Below are 19,075 nucleotides of genomic sequence, written 5' to 3'. Positions count from 1 at the left end.
GCCGACCTCTACCCCGGAAGAGGATCTCTGAGGTGGCCAAGCGGAGGAGGAAGCTGGTAGTTGCTTAGCGTTTCGGAGTCGGAAGCGCACTCATCCGTGAGTCAGCATCGGAGGCCGAGATCTTATAGGAATTTGCCTGGATACAGTCGATGCACCTTACCTGAAACCGGTCTGAAGAAACTAGGGTCGGACCACGGAAGTGGGTTCAGAACGGGTTCACCAAACAGTTTTGGTTCAAAGCAGTACGCGGTTCCGGGGCTACCGCTGCCGGCGAAGCAGCACCCTGGTCCCACGAGGCGGAGCTGAGTGACGGCCTACGGAAGATAAATAAAAGGTCTGTAGGGTGGTAATATACTAGCTAGAAACCATAGGAAGTCCTTTGAAGGAGAGGGGGAGAGAGACCGTTCTCTTTGCTGCTGGATAATATTTCATAAAGGAATTGTACTTGAAAAGGATCTTGAAAGATTAGGAAAACCTGGGGTTGGGTCTGGGTAGAGGTCTGGCAGAGAAGCGAATATAAGGAAAGGCACAAAAGAAAAAAACAAAACTTCCAAGTACGAAGCACGTTTGATGAAAACTTCTTGGCTGCCCTTTGGGCTCCAGTTCAGGAACAGTCGGCAATAAGGCCAAAGGATAATGTGTTTTGGGGTGAGAATGCCTAGATTGAGTTCCTGGCTCTGCGACTCACTATAAATGCCTGTGAACAAGTTATGTATGAGTCCCAGTTTTCCTGACTGTAAGATAAGGAAAACATTATTCTAGGGATAAAAGATACTTCATGCACCTCAAGTAATACATAGATATAGACAGGTTTAGAGTTTTTGTAAGAACTTAAATACCAGGATGTATTTGAATGTCAGAACAGAGTACCTATTGAGTACTCTTGAGAATGACAGGACAGTGTATTGAACATCGCTGCAGACTCAAATGTTGTCAAAATCCTAACTCCTGCCACTTCACGTCTCTTCTCTTTCTCGTCATGCTGTTTTCATCTTTCAATATTTCTGTATCCTGGTTCCAGGTTAAAAAAAGTTACTTCTTTGGGGTGCCTGGGGGACCCAATTGGTAAAACGTGGGACTTTGGCTCAGGTTATGATCTCACAGTCCCTGAGTTCGAGCCCTGCATTGGGCTCTGTGGGCTCTGTGCTGACAGCTGTGAGCCTGGGATCTGCTTGGAATTCTGCACCTCCTCTTCGCTCTGCCCCTCCCCTGCTTACACTCTGTCTCTTTCAAAAATAAATTAACATTAAAAAAAATAGGGGCACTTGGGTGGCTCAGTTGGCTAGGCATCCGACTTTGGCTCAGGGCATGATCTTGTGGTTCATGAGTTCAAGCCCCACTTTGGCTCTGTGCTGACAGCTCGGAGCCTGGAGCCTGCACCAGATATTCATTCTCTCTCTCTCTCTCTCTCTCTCTCTCTCTCTCTCTCTCTCTCTCTCTCTCTGCCCCTCCCCTGCTCGTGCTCTATCTCCCAAAAATAAATACTAAAAAAAAATTAAGGGCATCCTGGGTGGCTCAGTCGGTTAAGCGTCTGACTTTGCTCAGGTCATGATCTCGCATTCGTGGATTCCACACATTGGACTCTGTGCTGACAACTCAGAGCCTGGAGTCTGCTTTGGATGCTGTGTCTCGCTCTCTCTCCCTGCCCCCTCCCCTGCTCATGCTCTGTCTTTCAGAAAATAAATGTTAAAAAAAATTTAAAAAAACATTTTTTTTTTTTAGTTACTTCTTTGACCTTGCAGACTAGGCAACATTCCTCATTACTCTCTAATGTAGCTCTTTGCTTCTGAACACCCATCATCTAAGGCCTATCTCTTTATATAGACTGTCATTTCCATGAGGCCAGGGACCCTATTTACCCTTATTCACTGAAGTATCCTTAGGCTCTAGCACACTGCCTGGCACATAGTTGGTACTCAACTTTTTTAACTGAATGAGTTTTTGCTTATGTTAACCCCTAATCTGAGTTCCTTCAGGGCAGAAAGTATGTCCAGCTCATGGTTGTGTCCATTGGTATTTGGCACATTTCATGTCTGGTCAATATAGCACAATGTAAAAGCAGCACTATTGGTCTAGTGAACTAGTTCAGGAGGATATAGTCTTTGTAAATTAGTAAAAATCATGGAAAGAGTTGTGGACTTTCAGTGACTGGAACTGTAACAGATTTTAAGCTAATTATGCCTAGATTTCATGGGGTTAGGCGAGTTTCAGATGACATCTGACATGCCCAAGATTTTGTGTGAACTTTTCTGAGAAAAGGTTTTGTAGCTCTCATCAGTCTCCAAAGGTGTTTTTTATACAACAGCCCCACCCACCAAAGGTTAAGAACCTTTGGTACCTTAGGGGTGATTCTCTAACTTCTTAGAACATTGACTTTGCAAAAGGGTTCACAATTTTGGTTTCTGCATCAGTCTGATCTCATATACTATGTAGCTTCCAGAAATTCCTCAGAATTCTATGAATTCCTAGGTTTCTGTTTCTTTTGTAATTTTAATGGGGTTTCATGGCAAACAGGATATAAATATATGGATTTTGTCTGCCATTTTTGAGGCAAGTCTTCCAAACCAGAGTGATATTTTAAAGCATTTATGTGATGCCATTCTCCTACCCTCAGGATGAAATCCAAAAGCCTATCATGTAAGGAAGGTCCTTTATAATACAGCTTGCTACCTCCCCAACCCACATAGGTCTTCTGTTACTCCCTAGTCCCGTTGCATGTTACACTCCTCTAACATTTGGTTATGTGTAGTTCCAGGTTGCCATACCTATGGGAATTTGCACATTTATCCATTTCAAATACTACTGAATGCTTCATATATGCTGGTATTTGGCATTCTGCTACTAGTTGGCTAGGTATACAATTAACAACAAAAAGACAATCCAGTGTACTCATGGAATGTATTTTCTAATTGGGAGAGATATATACAATGTCCAGTAGTAATCAATTTAATGAAGAAAGTTAAGAGGGATTAAGAATAGTGTGGGGAGTTAAGAATCCTTCCTAAGAGTCCTTCCTTTTCACTCACAACATATACTTGTTCTTTAAATCCCCTCCTCCTTTGTGTGCTCAGAATCTCTGCTCCTTTCCTCCAGGTTAAGATGATGTAGTGCTTTGAAATTGTCCTTGGAAGACCCCAAGATTGAGGGCAGAAAATGGATCTTGTTCATTGTTGCATCTCCAGGATCTTGCACATAATCAGTACTCAAAACCTTATTTTCGCACTAATGGATTTAGCCATTTGTGATTCCTGAGCAACTTCCATATACAGTATCTTGTCATTTTATCCACTCTGTGAAGTAGGCAGAAAAGATTTTAGCCCGACTTTACAAATGAGAAGTGAAGCTCAAAGTGATGTGCCCAAGAAAATCCTTTTATTTCCATTCTATTTTCACTGTACCACAATGCTAGATGAACAACTCCATGCCAAGTAATTTGAGGTTGTGGTGAGTTAAATGCAAAAAAAGTGCCATTAAAACATTTTCACCGGCTTCCCAAGAACTGCTGGGCTGAAGATGGACTGTGGATAAGCCACATTATTATGCTAATTCCCTGCCCTTTCCCTTATTTTTAGAAATGAAATCAGCTGAACAGAATATTAAATTCAAGGTAATTAAAAAATAAATTCAAGGTAATTTTCATGGTGAATTTGTTTCACTCATCTACAATATGCCAAAGGAATGTTACATATTCATGTGTCAGGATATACTTTACATATGTTGACTCCTTTAATTCTGTTAACATTATGAGGGAGGTAGTATTAGTCTCATTTTACATTTGAAGCAGTTGAGGTGTTAACATTTAATTTACTGAAGGTCACATCATCCCTCACCTGGATAATAAATAGTCCCTTAACTTGCTTATCCACACACTAGCCAGAGAACTTTAAAAACATGTTAAATGTCATGTTATGCCCCTGCTCAAACCTTCCAGTGTTTTTTCCTTTCACACTTCAATGTGGCCTGCAGGCCCCAAGTGATCTAGCCTTTGCTTACAATCATCTTCCATTCTTACCTTTGCTCACCAGAGCTCCAGCAACAGTGGCATGTGTTTGCAGGTGGTCAAAAAGGCCAAGCTGTTTTACTTCCTGTTTAGTAAGTGATTTTCCCCACCTTTTTGCATGACTTGCTCTTGTACATCATTGCTCTGCTCTACTCAGAAGAGCCTTCCTCTTATTCCCAGCACTGTCCTATCACCTTGGTTAGTCTTCATATGCACTTATACTTTCCTAAGGCTACCTGATCTTTCATGGTTTGTAGTCCCCAATAAGATTTTTGTGACAGTGGGGGTCTTGTTTCTATTTACTGCTGCTTTCTTAGGGCTTAGAATTAAACCAGGCAAAACATGTATTTCATGAATAGATGAATTAATAAAGCTTCACACAAGAACTTATCTTTGTCTTTTATTTGGCTACAGTGTTTTCATTTCAGAAGGCATTAAAGCAACAGCAACTATAACATGATTTTATGATACAAAGTTTAAGTACTACATGACTTGGAGAAATTTTTCTTCTTTTTATGTTTACCTACAAGCCCACAGAAAGTACAAACACCTAAAGATGGCAAACCAGGTAAATTTGTGTAAGTTAATTTAGGTAACAGTTAAAAATACTTTCAAGTAAGAACTTTAGTACTAATGTAACAACACTACTGAAGATATATATATATATATATATATATATATATATATATATATATATATATATATATATATATCTATGAAGCTAGTAGTGAAGTGGATAATGACCATTAAAAATGGTCAGTCCTGGGCACCTGCGTGGCTCAGTTGGTTAAGCACCTGACGCTTGACTTCAGCTCAGGTCATGATCTTGCGGTTCCTGAGTTCAAGCTGCACACTGGGCTCTGTGCTGGAGCCTTGCGGAGCCTGCTTGGGATTCTGTCTCCCTCTATCTGTGTCCCTCCACTGCTTGCTATCTCTTTACCAAATAAAAATTAAAAGAAAAAAAGAAAAAAAAAAGGTCAGTTCTATCCACTAGTCTAAATATTTGAATTTTTTTTCATGTACTACACAAAAACAGGTGAAGTTTTTGCTAGGTAGGGATAGAAGAGTTGAAACTACAGCCAATGACTATTCAGAAGCAACAAAGCCAAAGTTTAAAGATGTTGAAATTGTATCTTTTTAATTGTCCTTGTGAACATAAAAGAATGAAGCAGAACATGGTTTTTATAATTCTCCCATCTCTAGCAGACAGGCATAGCACATGGCAATGTGAGGAAGGAAATAAAGTATAAGATTCTATCCTCTCCTCTACTGGAGCTTCCAACCCAACAAAGAACTACTTGTAGCCATTGTAGCTAGAAGGGATTTGGAAAGGTTTCACAGAGCGTGAAGATGAAGCTCTAGTAACTAACAAATTTTAATAACAGAATAGATTTTAATAGCTCATTCTAAGAACTTAAGGTTCTTAGAGATTAAAGATTAAGGTTTTTAATCTCATAGATTAAGTGACAGTTGAAAAATTATGGAAAGCGAGTTCCCTTGATGAGTTTCATTAGTAATTCTTAAACTACAGACCATGGATAGGCTTCAAGGGAACACCAAAAACCAATGAAATCTGTTGGTAAATTGTGTGTGCAATCTCTAATCTCTACGGGCAGAGTCAATGGCATTCATTTTCAAAGGAACCTAAACTGCAAAAGAGATTGTAAATTTATGTTGTAAGTCCTAGACAACTTCAAAACACTGAGAATGGAGACCTTCTAGATCAGCCTAATAATGCAGAATTTGACCTCCCCTTGAAGCTTTTGTACAGATGATGGGTAAACAGGGTTAATTAAAAACTTGGTAATAAGTGAGATGCTAATATAAGAAAAACATCAAGTATGAAATAACACTTCTGATTTGGAGCAGTGAGTGTAGCCAGAGTTAACAGGCTGGGTAGAAGATGAACTAAGTTTAAAGCATTCAGACAGAAATACAAGACTACAAACACAGCGCCAGCAATCAGTAATACTGGTTTTAGCTTAAGGAGTTACTCCAATGATTACTTATAAATAATGGAGAGACTGTGTAGGAAACATCAATACTTAAGGGGAAAGAATAATGTAAGAAAAACTTCAGGACTGAGGTTGGAGTATCTTGGTGTCTAGTCAAGAAAGAAGTGGCTTAGGTCAATCATACCCTGCCCCACAGAAACCAGGTAAAAGAAATGATATGAGATGATAGCTTGTTAACAGCTGAGAGGGAGATGAAAAGGTATAGACAGTATAAGCCCATTGCAAGGGTCTTATCCAGATTTGATCTGTAGCAGAGATCAATGTTTTTAAAGCAAGTTTATTTTGAGAGTGAGAAAGAAGGAGGGAGGGAGGGAGGGAAGGAAGATGGAGAATGAGTGGGGGAGGGGCAGAGTAAGAGAATCTTAAGCAGGCCCCCTCCCAGGGTTGAGCCTGATGCAGGGCTCAATCTCATGACTGAGTTCATGTCCCAACCTGAAATCAAGAGTCGGAGGCTAACGAACTAAGCCAGCCAGGCATCCCAGAGATTCTTAACATTTTTGAAGATGCAGGTCTTTTGGATAAAAACTATGGTTGCCCCATTTTTATAAATGTGAACATATATGTAAAATTTTACCTGGAAGTTTAAGGGGTTCATGGACATTCAGATTAAAGTTTAGTGATCTATAAAAAGTACTCAGGACTGCACAACCTAACAGTGACTTCCAAATATGGCTTACAGATTGATGATGAACTATAACACCTCTCAGTAACAACTGCTCTCTTAGAGGTGAATCTCACTGGGTACCCTGCTCAGACTTCCGTTGTAAGAAAGAAACTACTTAATGGTTATCAACTAGGAGATTCCAGTTTTCAAAAATGACATTAGGCTGAGGATTGTTAGTTTGGCTAAAACATGTATTATCAGAATTAAAAGAATTTTAGGATCACAGAGGCACCCATAATAGCTAAGTAAATCTTTCATTTGGAATGGCAAAGGTGATTCACACTATACTTTTTTTTTCCATGGGGAATTGCCCTAACACCCAGCAGAGAAGTTCTCAGAAAAGTCCCCTTTCCATGGCTTCCACAGTATCCCTTTATCTTACTTAGTCTTTCCTACCCCTAACACCCATCTCAGCTTTTCTTAAGAAAGCAAAAACAAAACAAAGCAGCATCTCTGTCTACAGCTAAATACACATCTATTCTGAGATACTGACTGCAAATAAAACAACATGCCCTTAGGATTTTGTAAAGATCATAATGTAAAAGAGGACTGACTATATTTTTCTCTTATCACTCTAAGATACAGGCATTTTAACTTTCTAAAACTTATGGGTTGAGATTCAGAAGGTCAAGTAGTAACTTTAGAGCTCGACAATAGGACATTATTAGCATTTAAGAAATATATCCGATTGTTATCTACCTAACAATGACCATACAATAGCTAAAGAGATTTTAAAAGTATTCTTACAGTAATTTCACTTCCTCTAAAGAAATGCTAATAATTATGTCCATATAGTCTACTAACCCATGAATCTAGAAAAGCATTTATTCACTAGTAAATTGTTTTCTCTGATTTAAAAAATTTTGATTTTTTTTTTCTGAAGCTAAACAAGAAATGTAGTTTTTCTCCTAAAAGCAAACAAACAAACAAAAAAAACCCCAAAACAATGATGTTCTTATAAATTGCCCTCTCGGATTTTCTTGTCAGCCTGTTTCAAGGAAATCCATGTGTTCAATGTATTTGCTCGCAGTTTGGCCCATACCAAATGGTTGTTTAATCCAAATATCTGAGCAGCAAACTGAGCTGATCCTTCTGGGGACAGTATGGTTGAACAGCCAAGACCTAATGGTTCAAAACGGAAAAGACAGAAAATTGAGCTGTCAATAATGAAAACACCATTAGTAAACTATTTTTTTAGAGTAATCTCTACACCCAACACGGGACTCAAACTCACGACCCTGAGATCAAGAGTCACATGTTCTACCAACTGAACCAACCAGGCCCCCCTAGTAAACTATTTTACACTCAGAGAAGTCCTGTTAACCAAAGACCATAAAAAGCTACTGTATCATCCTTGTCTAAAGTAGGATCTGCAGGAGTTTCTATCTCTACTACTAGAGTGGTAAAGTAGATTATAAGAGGATAATAATTTTGTACCATGAAAAGCTATTTTATATACAGTGTCTATCACTCTTTCACTGAATCCAACTATAAAGAAATGCACCTTTTCGAAAGTTATTTTCACATACAATAAACTTTTAAATCCCTGGTGAAAGACAATAGAAATAAAACAAAGATCAAGTAGACAGAAGCACCTGTTCTTAGACAAACTTGAAGTGTGTTAATCTTTTTGATAATTTTCTAGGTGCTACTTTTGTCTTTGCAATTGAACTATTCTAAATCTTTAAGCAATAACAAGTCCAAACAAAGAATAATTTTACCAAATATCAGGTTATAAGTAAATTCAATATTAACAAGATCTAAAAGACAGTATAGTAAGAAAGTAACTTCCTTGTGGGGGGCAAATGTTTGCTCAGGCAGAGTTTCTTGGGGTGGTACTACTACCTCTGTGTCACTCAAGTTAAGTACTAACTAGCTTATAGATCCCAAAGCTCCATTCCCTAATATTCTTGGAATTCATCAGGCTCTTTGACTTCCACTACCCCCAGTAAGAATAAAGTAAAAATCACACAATTTATTAGTTTGTATTAATAAACCAATTTGTGTAGCTCCATCACTTACTATGTGACAGCTGTCACGTTAATTTTAGTGTCCTTATCTATTAAGATGGGAATGATAACTAGTGGTTACCTTATGTGAGGATTCAACAAGTGAATACAGATAAAGTGCTTGAAGCAGTGCCTGGCATCTAGTACTCAATGAATGTCAACTGTTAGTAGTAGTAGTATTCTAGGCACAGGGTTCTACTCGAGTCTGAAATACCTGTGCCTATTGCTCAGGACTCCCTTTCTGATATCAGGAAAGCTTAACTACCAAAAATTAGGTTGTCTAGTGAGCATGCCATAAGAGAAAGAGAAATAGAGTTTTCAGGATTTTACAAAGGCCACTGTAAAACTTTTCCCCAAAAGATTATCCCCAATTCTACTGACCAAAATGCACAAATCTTCGGATTCCCTCTCTCTCCTTGGACAGTACTAGATAAAAACTGACAAAGTTTTGCTTGTCACATTTCCCCTTTACTAAACTCCCTTGATAATACCTATACTATTCCCTAGCGTAAATTTAGTTAGACTTTCATTTATAGCCATACTAAATTTTTCACTAGAGTAGCTGATACAATCAGATATCTAGCTAAAGATCTAAAGATGGGTTAATCACAAAGTATATCCGTGAAACTGTATAAAAACAGCAGTAAATAGCTGAATGTTACACTAAAAGGTTTTTTCAATACATGTTTACTGACTATAGACCAAACATGTCCAGCTGTAAAAATATTTTTATTAATGGCATCCTATTTTTTATATTGAATTAACTAAAAATGATCTGCCAAAGCTTTAAAAAAATTAAAAATAAAAACAGCAGTAAAGGAAATAAAATAGACATAAACATATAAGAACGGGGAGATACAGCAATAACATTTGGCCAGCTGAAAAGGAAACGGAGTGGTAACTAACTTAGTAAAATAGGAAAATTTTATCCTAAACTGGAAGCAGGGAAAAAGGAAAAGCAATGTGACCAACATTAAAAAACCCATGCAGGGGCGCCTGGGTGGCGCAGTCGGTTAAGCGTCCGACTTCAGCCAGGTCACGATCTCGCGGTCCGTGAGTTCGAGCCCCGCGTCGGGCTCTGGGCTGATGGCTCGGAGCCTGGAGCCTGTTTCCGATTCTGTGTCTCCCTCTCTCTCTGCCCCTCCCCCGTTCATGCTCTGTCTCTCTCTCTCCCAAAAATAAATAAAAAACGTTGAAAAAAAACAAAAAAAAACAAAACAAACAAAAAAAAAAAACCCATGCAAAGGCTGTAGAATTAGTGGCACCAGATACCTCTGAAGGGAGAAGTGGAGGTGAAAAATGAGCCCCCCCCCCCCCCCCCCCCGGAAAAAAAGTCTGGCTGAAAGTCGAGAAGCAGTTAGGCCATTAGTTCCCTTGCCCCATTCAATGTACGTGAGCAATTGCCCCTTCAGCACCATAGTGCAATCTTTACTTTTTTTGAAGGTAAAACAGACTTTGGTCCAGACTTCTGTGGACTGGAGGGCACCAGGTACAATTGAGGCAAGAAATGCTACAGTGAAAACAGGGGATTTAGTTTATATACATGTTAAAATCATCAAATTCCAGAATGCTGGCAGCAAGGTTTATTCCTCCAGGTAGAGGAGACTGAGAATAGAAAGATTCTTTGGGTAATTCTGGTCACACATGAGAAAAGATGAAGTGACACTGATGTGAGGGGTTATTCAAAGACAACCCTTCCAGATCACCCCACAGTGGAACCCACTTTTGACAAGTGCCATCCACTTGCACAGACCTTCCCACTGGTCTTTTCTAACGCTGCACTCTACAGCCAAGGATTACCAGACACCAGATAGGTGAGAAAAGGAACTAATGTGAAAGAAACTATAATAATTTCAGAGAGATAAAAAAAATGTTATTGCAAAGATTAAAAAAAAAAGGATGGGGGAGGGGGAAGACCAGAGAACAAAAAACAGCTCTAAGAAATTAAAAATTCCGTATCTAGAATGAAAAACTCAATAGAAGGGCTGGAATATAAAGTTAAGGGAATATTCCAGAAAGTACAGCAATAAGAGACAGAAAAACTAGAAATCAGAATGGTTCAAATTTGAGTAATAAATCCAAAAATGAGAAAAGAGGGAAAATGGAGGGGGAAGGAAATTATTAGTTAATTGAAGAAAATTTCCCAGACTAAAGAATCAGCATTCCAGATTTTCTTTCTTAATGTTTATTTTTGAGAGAGAGAGACAGAGACATAGTGTGAGCTGGGGAAGGGGCAGAGAGAGGGAGACACAGAATCTGAAGCAGGCTCCAGGCTCTGAGCCATCAGCATAGAGCCTGACGCCAGGCTCGAACTCACAAGCTGTGAGATCGTGAGCGAGCCAAAGTCGGACGCTTAACTGCCTGAGCCACCCAGGTGCCCCTCAGCATTTCAGATTAAAAGAGCCCACTGAAAGCCCAAGATGAAAATACTCAAGACACACCTTTGCAAAACTTAAGAAACCAAATTCATAAACAACTTAGAATCGGAATGGTGGAAAGGTGCCAGAGTTCTCAATAACTCTATATAAGACAATGGAGTAATGTTTTCAAAATTCTGAAGGAAAATAATTTTCAACCCCAGATTCCATTACTAAATTGTGGAGTATGAGGCTATGCTAAAACATATGTTATAGATATGAGGTGTCAAAAAAGTTTACCAACTGTACTCCTTCCTCAGGGAGTTAACTAAGAATGCTCTCTGACAAATTAGGAGTAAACAGAGAAAGGGGAAGACACATGACATAGGAAACAGAAGATCTAAGACTAGAGAAAGGCAAAATGCATGTCCAGGTAAAGAGAGATCCTAAGACCATAGCAGGTGGCACAAAAACAGACACATAGACCAATGGTATAGAATAGAAACCCCAGAACTAGACCCACAAACGTATGGCCAACTAATCTTTGACAAAGCAGGAAAGAATATCCAATGGAAAAAAGACAGTCTCTTTAACAAATGGTGCTGGGAGAACTGGACAGCAACATGCAGAAGGTTGAAACTAGACCACTTTCTCACACCATTCACAAAAATAAACTCAAAATGGATAAAGGACCTGAATGTGAGACAGGAAACCATCAAAACCCTAGAGGAGAAAGCAGGAAAAGACCTCTCTGACCTCAGCCGTAGCAATTTCTTACTTGACACATCCCCAAAGGCAAGGGAATTAAAAGCAAAAATGAACTACTGGGACCTTATGAAGAGAAAAAGCTTCTGCACAGCAAAGGAAACAACCAACAAAACTAAAAGGCAACCAACAGAATGGGAAAAAATATTTGCAAATGACATATCGGACAAAGGGCTAATATCCAAAATCTATAAAGAGCTAACCAAACTCCACACCCGAAAAACAAATAATCCAATGAAGAAATGGGCAGAAAACATGAATAGACACTTCTCTAAAGAAGACATCCAGATGGCCAACAGGCATGTGAAAAGATGTTCAACGTCGCTCCTCATCAGGGAAATACAAATCAATACCACACTCAGATATCACCTCACGCCAGTCAGAGTGGCCAAAATGAACAAATCAGGAGACTATAGATGCTGGAGAGGATGTGGAGAAACGGGAACCCTCTTGCACTGTTGGTGGGAATGCAAACTGGTGCAGCCACTCTGGAAAACAGTGTGGAGGTTCCTCAGAAAATTAAAAATAGACCTACCCTATGACCCAGCAATAGCACTGCTAGGAATTTACCCAAGGGATACAGGAGTACTGATGCATAGGGGCACTTGTACCCCAATGTTTATAGCAGCACTCTCAACAATAGCCAAATTATGGAAAGAGCCTAAATGTCCATCAACTGATGAATGGATAAAGAAATTGTGGTTTATATACACAATGGAGTACTATGTGGCAATGAGAAAGAATGAAATATGGCCCTTTGTAGCAACGTGGATGGAGCTGGAGAGTGTGATGCTAAGTGAAATAAGCCATACAGAGAAAGACAGATACCACATGGTTTCACTCTTATGTGGATCCTGAGAAACTTCACAGAAACCCATGGGGGAGGGGAAGGAAAAAAAAAAAAAAGAGGTTAGAGTGGGAGAGAGCCAAAGCATAAGAGACTCTTAAAAACTGAGAACAAACTGAGGGTTGATGGGGGGTGGGAGGGAGGGGAGGGTGGGTGATGAGTATTGAGGAGGGCACATTTTGGGATGGGCACTAGGTGTTGTATGGAAACCAATTCGACAATAAACTTCATATATTGGAAAAAAAAAAAAAAAAAAAGACAATAACAGGACAAGTAGGCCTAGAGAGAAGCCAGTCCATACTGGAACAGGTTGGAGGGCTCAAGCACTTAACATATTTAACATACCAAGAGCAGATTTACACAACTCTGAAAAAGTTTGGGGCTTAAGTAACAAGCAAATCAACTCTTACTGAAACAATACTGACTCCTAGGACTTGCAGATCAGATCATTATCTTGGACTACGATAAAACTACCACAATATATTACTCATGAGATTCTGCTCAGACAATTGATAAACTTCCTTATATGTTATTTATTCTGGCCCCTAATTTATAGAAATAAAATTTCATTTCCTCTACAGAAGTAACAATCACATTTACCTTAAAAAACTCCATACCACGAATGATGTATTCTTGGGGGGAAAAAAAACAAATCTGAACATAATCTAACTATAGATCTCACCACCAGTTTATAGAAAATACAGGGGATGGAAAAGCATGTTAAACATCCAGAAATGTAATTAGCCAAATCCAAAATGTTAAATATTCTATAGAATAAATGAAAAAAAGGAGGAGAATTAAAAGACTTTAAGAGAGAGATCAACTAAATGCACTGTAAGGACTGTGTTAGATCCAGATTTGAACAAATCAACTGTAAAAACAAATGAGATGATCAGAAAAGCTTGAACACTAACTGAAAATTAGAGGATTTTAAGAAATTATCACTAATTTTTCTTATTATGAATATGGTATCATGATTATGATTTAAAAACTAAAGTTCTTATTGCTTAGAGAAGCATAGTTAAGTATAAAATGCTGTTATCTAAGATCTGCTTGAAAATAATCCAGCAGGGAAGGGCTACATGTGTAACAAGATGTTAAATGATGAAGCTGAGTAATAGGTATATGAGATTTCATTATGTTATTCTCTCTACTATTTTGTGTGTTCCAAATTTTTTAACAGTTTTAAAGATTCAATGCATCTTACCACTGGGTAGTCGAAGAGAAGACCACACATCCTGAGCTCCCCAGTCTGGAGTGAGTGGAGGACAGTTGATCACTGGGTATGCAGTGTTACCAGACATCACTGGTCCTAAACCATTGCTTCTGCCTGCCACTGCCACAAATACAGTAGGAATGCCATCCCCTAGGGAAATTACACACATGTAATTGAAAGGAGGTTTTAAGATAGGTGAAAACAAAATGTCTATGTGCCTTAACTCCTTCAGTTCCTTTATTAGCAGTCTCCACAAAAAGCAAAATAAGACACTATTATTACATATACATTCAAAATATATATTTCACTCTGCTACCTATTATATCTCAAGTAACAAAACAGGGAGAGCGGTTTGGCCATCTTTGAGATATATAGTATAAAGGGAGTACTAGAGTGTGTGAGGGAATAGCTCAAAGGCCCCTTCTACTATGGCTGCTTAGGCTCACTGGAACAAAGAGTGACATTACGCCAACTAGGGTCTATCCTGGTATCCTTCAACCAACAGGGTATAGGAAGACCTCATTAACAGAGACTAGAGGTTCAGGGGCACATGAGTAAAGGCAGACAGATTCAGTAATATAGTACCCAAATATTTAAGTCTCTTCAATATACTTTCTAACATATCCCTTCAACATTTCATTCTCTGATAAATTTATAAGTTATTCCTTTGTTTCTTAACACAGATTCCTAACCTGAAATCTAAAAATTTTATGTATTTACATTTTTCTGGATAAAGAGTTCAGGCTTTCATTAGCTTAACAAACAGGTCTAGAAACTATCCCAGTCCCCCGGCCCCCAAAACTTAATAACTATGCTCCTATAACAACTACCTTGAGAAAGAATACTCAAATCAACATTTTTCCCAGTTTAGAAACATTTGGTCAGGTGTATGAGACTCCATTATTTTAGATCAATACTATCACATCAAGCCATTTCTTTTACATACTAAATTCTAAAATTATTCCTTGGGGCACCTGGGTGGCTCAGTCGGTTAAGTATCCGACTCCTGGTTTTAGCTCACGATTCGTGAGATTGAGCCTTGTGTCGGGCTCCACGCTGACTGTGCAGAATCTGCTTGGGATTCTCTCTCTCCCCCTCTCTTTGCCCCTCCCCTGCCCACTCTGTCTCTCTCAAAAATAAATAAATAAACTTAAAAAAAAAAAAAAATAACAAAAATTAAAAAATTAAAATTCTTCCTTAATTTTATGTTTAACCGCCTCCTAGGAAAGGCTGTCCATTAAAAATACTTGAGAGGCTCTGCTACTTCAACTTCAGTCCTCCCAAAATTGATATGGGGCCTATTTTCTGTTGGAGCATATCAGAAACAATACTTGAGGGGCTTCTTATTAGTTAAAGACCTAACTTTTATTTTCCTTCCATATTGCATTTTCTTTTTTCGAGGAGGGGGCTCTACTCCTTCATTTACTTATTTTTAACATTTAAAAAATAACTGAACGTTGTTGGCACACAGTGTTGCATTAGTTTTAGGTGTGCCCATGTTGCATTTTCAAATCTTTCTCCTTGAGCCATTCTTTTCTAAGTGTCTTCTTTGGAAGTGCATATCATGAAAGCCTAGACTACCATATTTTTCTTCTTGGATACATGGCATAGCTCTTCTTCAGCATTATTAGTCTAAGCATAAAATTTTTAGCAAAATCAGGAGAACTTCCTGAAATGCTCTAGTTGTATGACATTTACCTTCATACTCTGCTTTAATTCTCAGAGTTTCATCTGGTCCTTTATGGGCAGATGTTACCCGAAGTTCACATGGAATGCCAAATTTTCCACAAGCTGCCTTGATTTTTTCACAGTGACTCAGATCCGAAGTTGAGCCCATTAATACTACAACTCTGCACTGACTTTCTGATTTCAGAAGCAACTAGAAAAGAAAAACACGGACATGCAAAATAAAGATGGCAAAAATGGATAAATATAGAGATGAATACCATGAGAATAGTCAGTTTACAGAGCTATAGTAAAATTACAACTGGACGGAATATTTTCTTTCCTAATAGACCGAATTCAAGACAGAGACAAACAAGACAAAATGATAGAGGATTTCTTTTCCAAAATAACCTCTATATATAAAGAAAAGTGGTCTTCATACTTAAGACCTAAAGAATAACATTTAAAAAAAATTTTTTTAATGTTTATTTTTGACAGAGAGATGGATAGAGTGGGAGCAGGGGAGGGTCAGAGAGAGAGGGAGACACAAAATATGAAGCAGGTTCCAGGCTCTGGGCTGTCAGCACAGAGCCCAACGTGGGGCTCAAACTCACAAACTGCAAGATCATTCCTGAGCTGAAGTGGGCTGCTCAACCAACTGAGCCACCCAGGCGCCCCTAAAGAGTAACATTTTTAATGAGATAAATTACATCTACTATTATAATACAAAGCAAGGATAAATACTGAACCCTTCTAATTAATACTCAGGAAGCTGTAATATAAAATATTTCATCCTGGGGTGCCTGGGTAGCTCAGTCAGTTAAGTATCCAACTTCAGCTCATGTCATGATCTCTTGGTTCATGGGTTTGAGCCCTGTGTCAGGCTCTGTGCTGACAGCTCAGTGCCTGCTGTGGATTCTCCATCTGTCTCTCCCTCTCTCTGCCCCTTGCTCACTTGCTCTAAGATAAATAAACATTAAAAATATAATAAAATACTTCATCCTAAGATTTTTCATATATTCAGTTTAATGGAGATTTTAAGGCATAATCAGCCAATCTAGTTTCTAGACCTGTTTGTTAAGCTAATAATTTATAATCTATAAAAAAGATATAAATCTTTTTTCAGTTGGTTGCTTAGAACTCAAAATGCATGTTTCCATGGACATGATGTACTTAAAAGTAGCTATGGCTGTTGGATAACCACAAATCACAATTTCCATGTAATTATAATAATAACACCATAAATCTTAAAGTGACATTTTAATGTCAGATTGAGTTCTAATTCTGAAGTCTGCTTATGGAACCCATGCTAACGGGTTCCTGCTTATGGAACCCATGCTAACGGGTTCCACTGAGGAGCAGTGGAGAGGGGTGGGTGGGAAATATAAGAGGCAGGGAGGAGACAAGGATTCTAGTACTCCCCAACAGAATTTGGGAGTGTACTGGCCAGTTTTACAGCAAGGGGTTTTAGTACATCAATGAGAAGAGTCTGGTGTACATTTCTTAAAGGTGCTCCTTGTTTTAAAACCACTGGAGAAAAGAAAGTAACTACAGCTTCTCACTTTTATTTTCCTTTTTGAAGCAAGATTTTCTTAAAGAAAAACACAGTACAGTATAACTTTACTATAAAAGTTTTACCTCTACTCTTTCTGCAACCCACTCAAAATTTTTCTTTACCATCTGGAGTCCTTCAGGAGTTACTTCTTTGAGGTCACGATATGACTAGAAAATAGGGTAGAAAGTTTAGAATACAAATATTCTATTAGTAATATTTTTACTAACTAAAATTATTTGATTTTTGAGTTTTGGGTAGATTACGAAGAGCCTGAACAACAAGGAATGTATCTGAAAATGTATGGGTCTATAAATTCATTTCTTGAATTAAACTAGAGAAAGTTTAGATAGTGAAGTATACTTGTATTTTCATTTTATTTCATTAAGTGCTTTGTACACTAGCAACTTTAGTTAACTGCCCTGATAATTCTTATGTATGAAGTATAGACAGCATCTGCCCTAATTTTGTTTTTTGTAAGACAGAGCAGAAATGTAACCTGGTAAGATCCAGAACGCTTGGGACAGAGTTCCAGATCTGCCACTTATAATTATGACAACATCTATCATCATCTCAGTACCTTAGTTTTCAATTAGCCAAACAAGAATATACTTGCCCTGTGTGACAGTCATAATAAATGAGAAATCTGCTTTGTAAATGTAAACTGTTTCTATTATAATTTTTTTTTCAGGGTACAAGAAATTTAAGACTTATTTATCCTTAAACGTAAATAGCAGTTAACTCAGGCTCTTAACACAGGGAGTAATAATTGCCTTTTCTTTCCTTCCATTTTCCTGTTCACCTCTATCTCAGCCTGATCTTGCAAAGGATAAAAAACCCCTGAAGCATTACCTGTTTGTCTTTCTGTTGGCTTCGATCTCCTGATGGCCAGAGTCTCCAGGAATCATTATCAATAACATCAGCAAGAACAATTTCTTTGGTGGTTACATCAACACCAAATTCAATCTAGAAAGAGCATATCACCAAAGAAAAGTTTTCAAAACTCTACAGCTAAAGGCATTTCTCAGTTACAATCTTTACTCTCAAACCTCCATTTTATTTGTACCTTCATGTCAACCAGTGTACAATTCTGGGGCAACCAAGATTTCTCCAGTATTTCAAAAATAGCCTGTGTAGCATGACTCATGATATCCACTTCAGTTTGGCCTATAACAAGTCCAGCAAAGCAAAATCTTGCAGCAATTAGCTGTTCTTCAGACCACTGTGGATCATTATTGGCATCATCCTGAAAACAGAGTAAAGGAATACAATTAAATATAAAAATTTTAACCTTTTGAGATAAACTGAAGTCTTTTTTTCCTTGACCAAGAATTCCTCAGAATTATTTTTCTCTAAATACTTAACTTTTGGTTAAAATAACCCTTTAATTCACAATAATTATCTTTTTTTTTTTTAAAGTTTATTTTGAGACCGAGCACAAGTTGGGGAGAGGTAGAGAGAAAGAATCCTATGCAGGCTCTATGCCATCGGTACACAGCCCCACACAGGCCTGATCTCTCGTGGCCTGATCACGACCTGAGCTGAAATCAAGAGTCCGATGCTTAACCGACTGAGCCACGCAGGCACCGCAACAATTATTTTTGATTTCTCTATTTTTATTTTTTGTAAAAAAAAAAAGTCTCAAAGTTATTTTTTTTTTAATGTTTATTGGGGTGCCTGGGTAGTTCAGTCTGTTAAGCGTCTGACTTTGGCTCAAGTCATAATCTCACAGTTCATGAGCTCAAGCCACGCATAGGGCTCTGTGCTGACAGCTCAGCACCTGGAGCCTGCTTCAGATTCTGGGTCTCCTTCTGTCTCTGCCCCTCCACTGCTTGTACTCACTGACTCACCCACTCTTTCTCTCTCTCAAAAAGTGAATAAACATTATGTTATTTATTCATTATTTATTATTCAATTTTTGAGAGAGAGAGAGCGAGTGTGAGCAAGGAGAGGGGCAGAGAGGGAGGGAGATAGTATAGAGCCCG

At 38.4% G+C, this 19,075-nt stretch overlaps 1 protein-coding gene across 5 annotated transcripts in view; it reads right to left on the bottom strand.

The window, feature by feature from the left end:
• Nucleotides 1–4,712: 4,712 nt before the first annotated feature.
• PAICS (phosphoribosylaminoimidazole carboxylase and phosphoribosylaminoimidazolesuccinocarboxamide synthase) overlaps nucleotides 4,713–19,075 on the bottom strand; it is a 51,689-nt gene continuing 37,326 nt past the window's right edge. For all 5 annotated transcript variants that reach the window (XM_060655728.3, XM_060655729.3, XM_060655730.3 and 2 more), the window contains 6 exons: nucleotides 18,157–18,336; nucleotides 17,943–18,056; nucleotides 17,177–17,260; nucleotides 15,572–15,752; nucleotides 13,865–14,023; nucleotides 4,713–7,801 (listed from right to left, as the gene is read on the bottom strand). In XM_060655728.3, coding sequence (XP_060511711.1) covers nucleotides 7,635–7,801; nucleotides 13,865–14,023; nucleotides 15,572–15,752; nucleotides 17,177–17,260; nucleotides 17,943–18,056; nucleotides 18,157–18,336 — 885 coding nt within the window. In that variant the 3' untranslated portion in view covers nucleotides 4,713–7,634. The remainder of the gene's footprint in view (nucleotides 7,802–13,864; nucleotides 14,024–15,571; nucleotides 15,753–17,176; nucleotides 17,261–17,942; nucleotides 18,057–18,156; nucleotides 18,337–19,075) is intronic.

The sequence above is a fragment of the Panthera onca genome, chromosome B1 (assembly GCF_046562875.1).
Source record: "Panthera onca isolate mPanOnc1 chromosome B1, mPanOnc1 haplotype 2, whole genome shotgun sequence".
NCBI classification, from domain to species: Eukaryota; Metazoa; Chordata; class Mammalia; order Carnivora; family Felidae; genus Panthera; species Panthera onca.
This window is presented reverse-complemented; position numbering and strand designations above follow the sequence as displayed.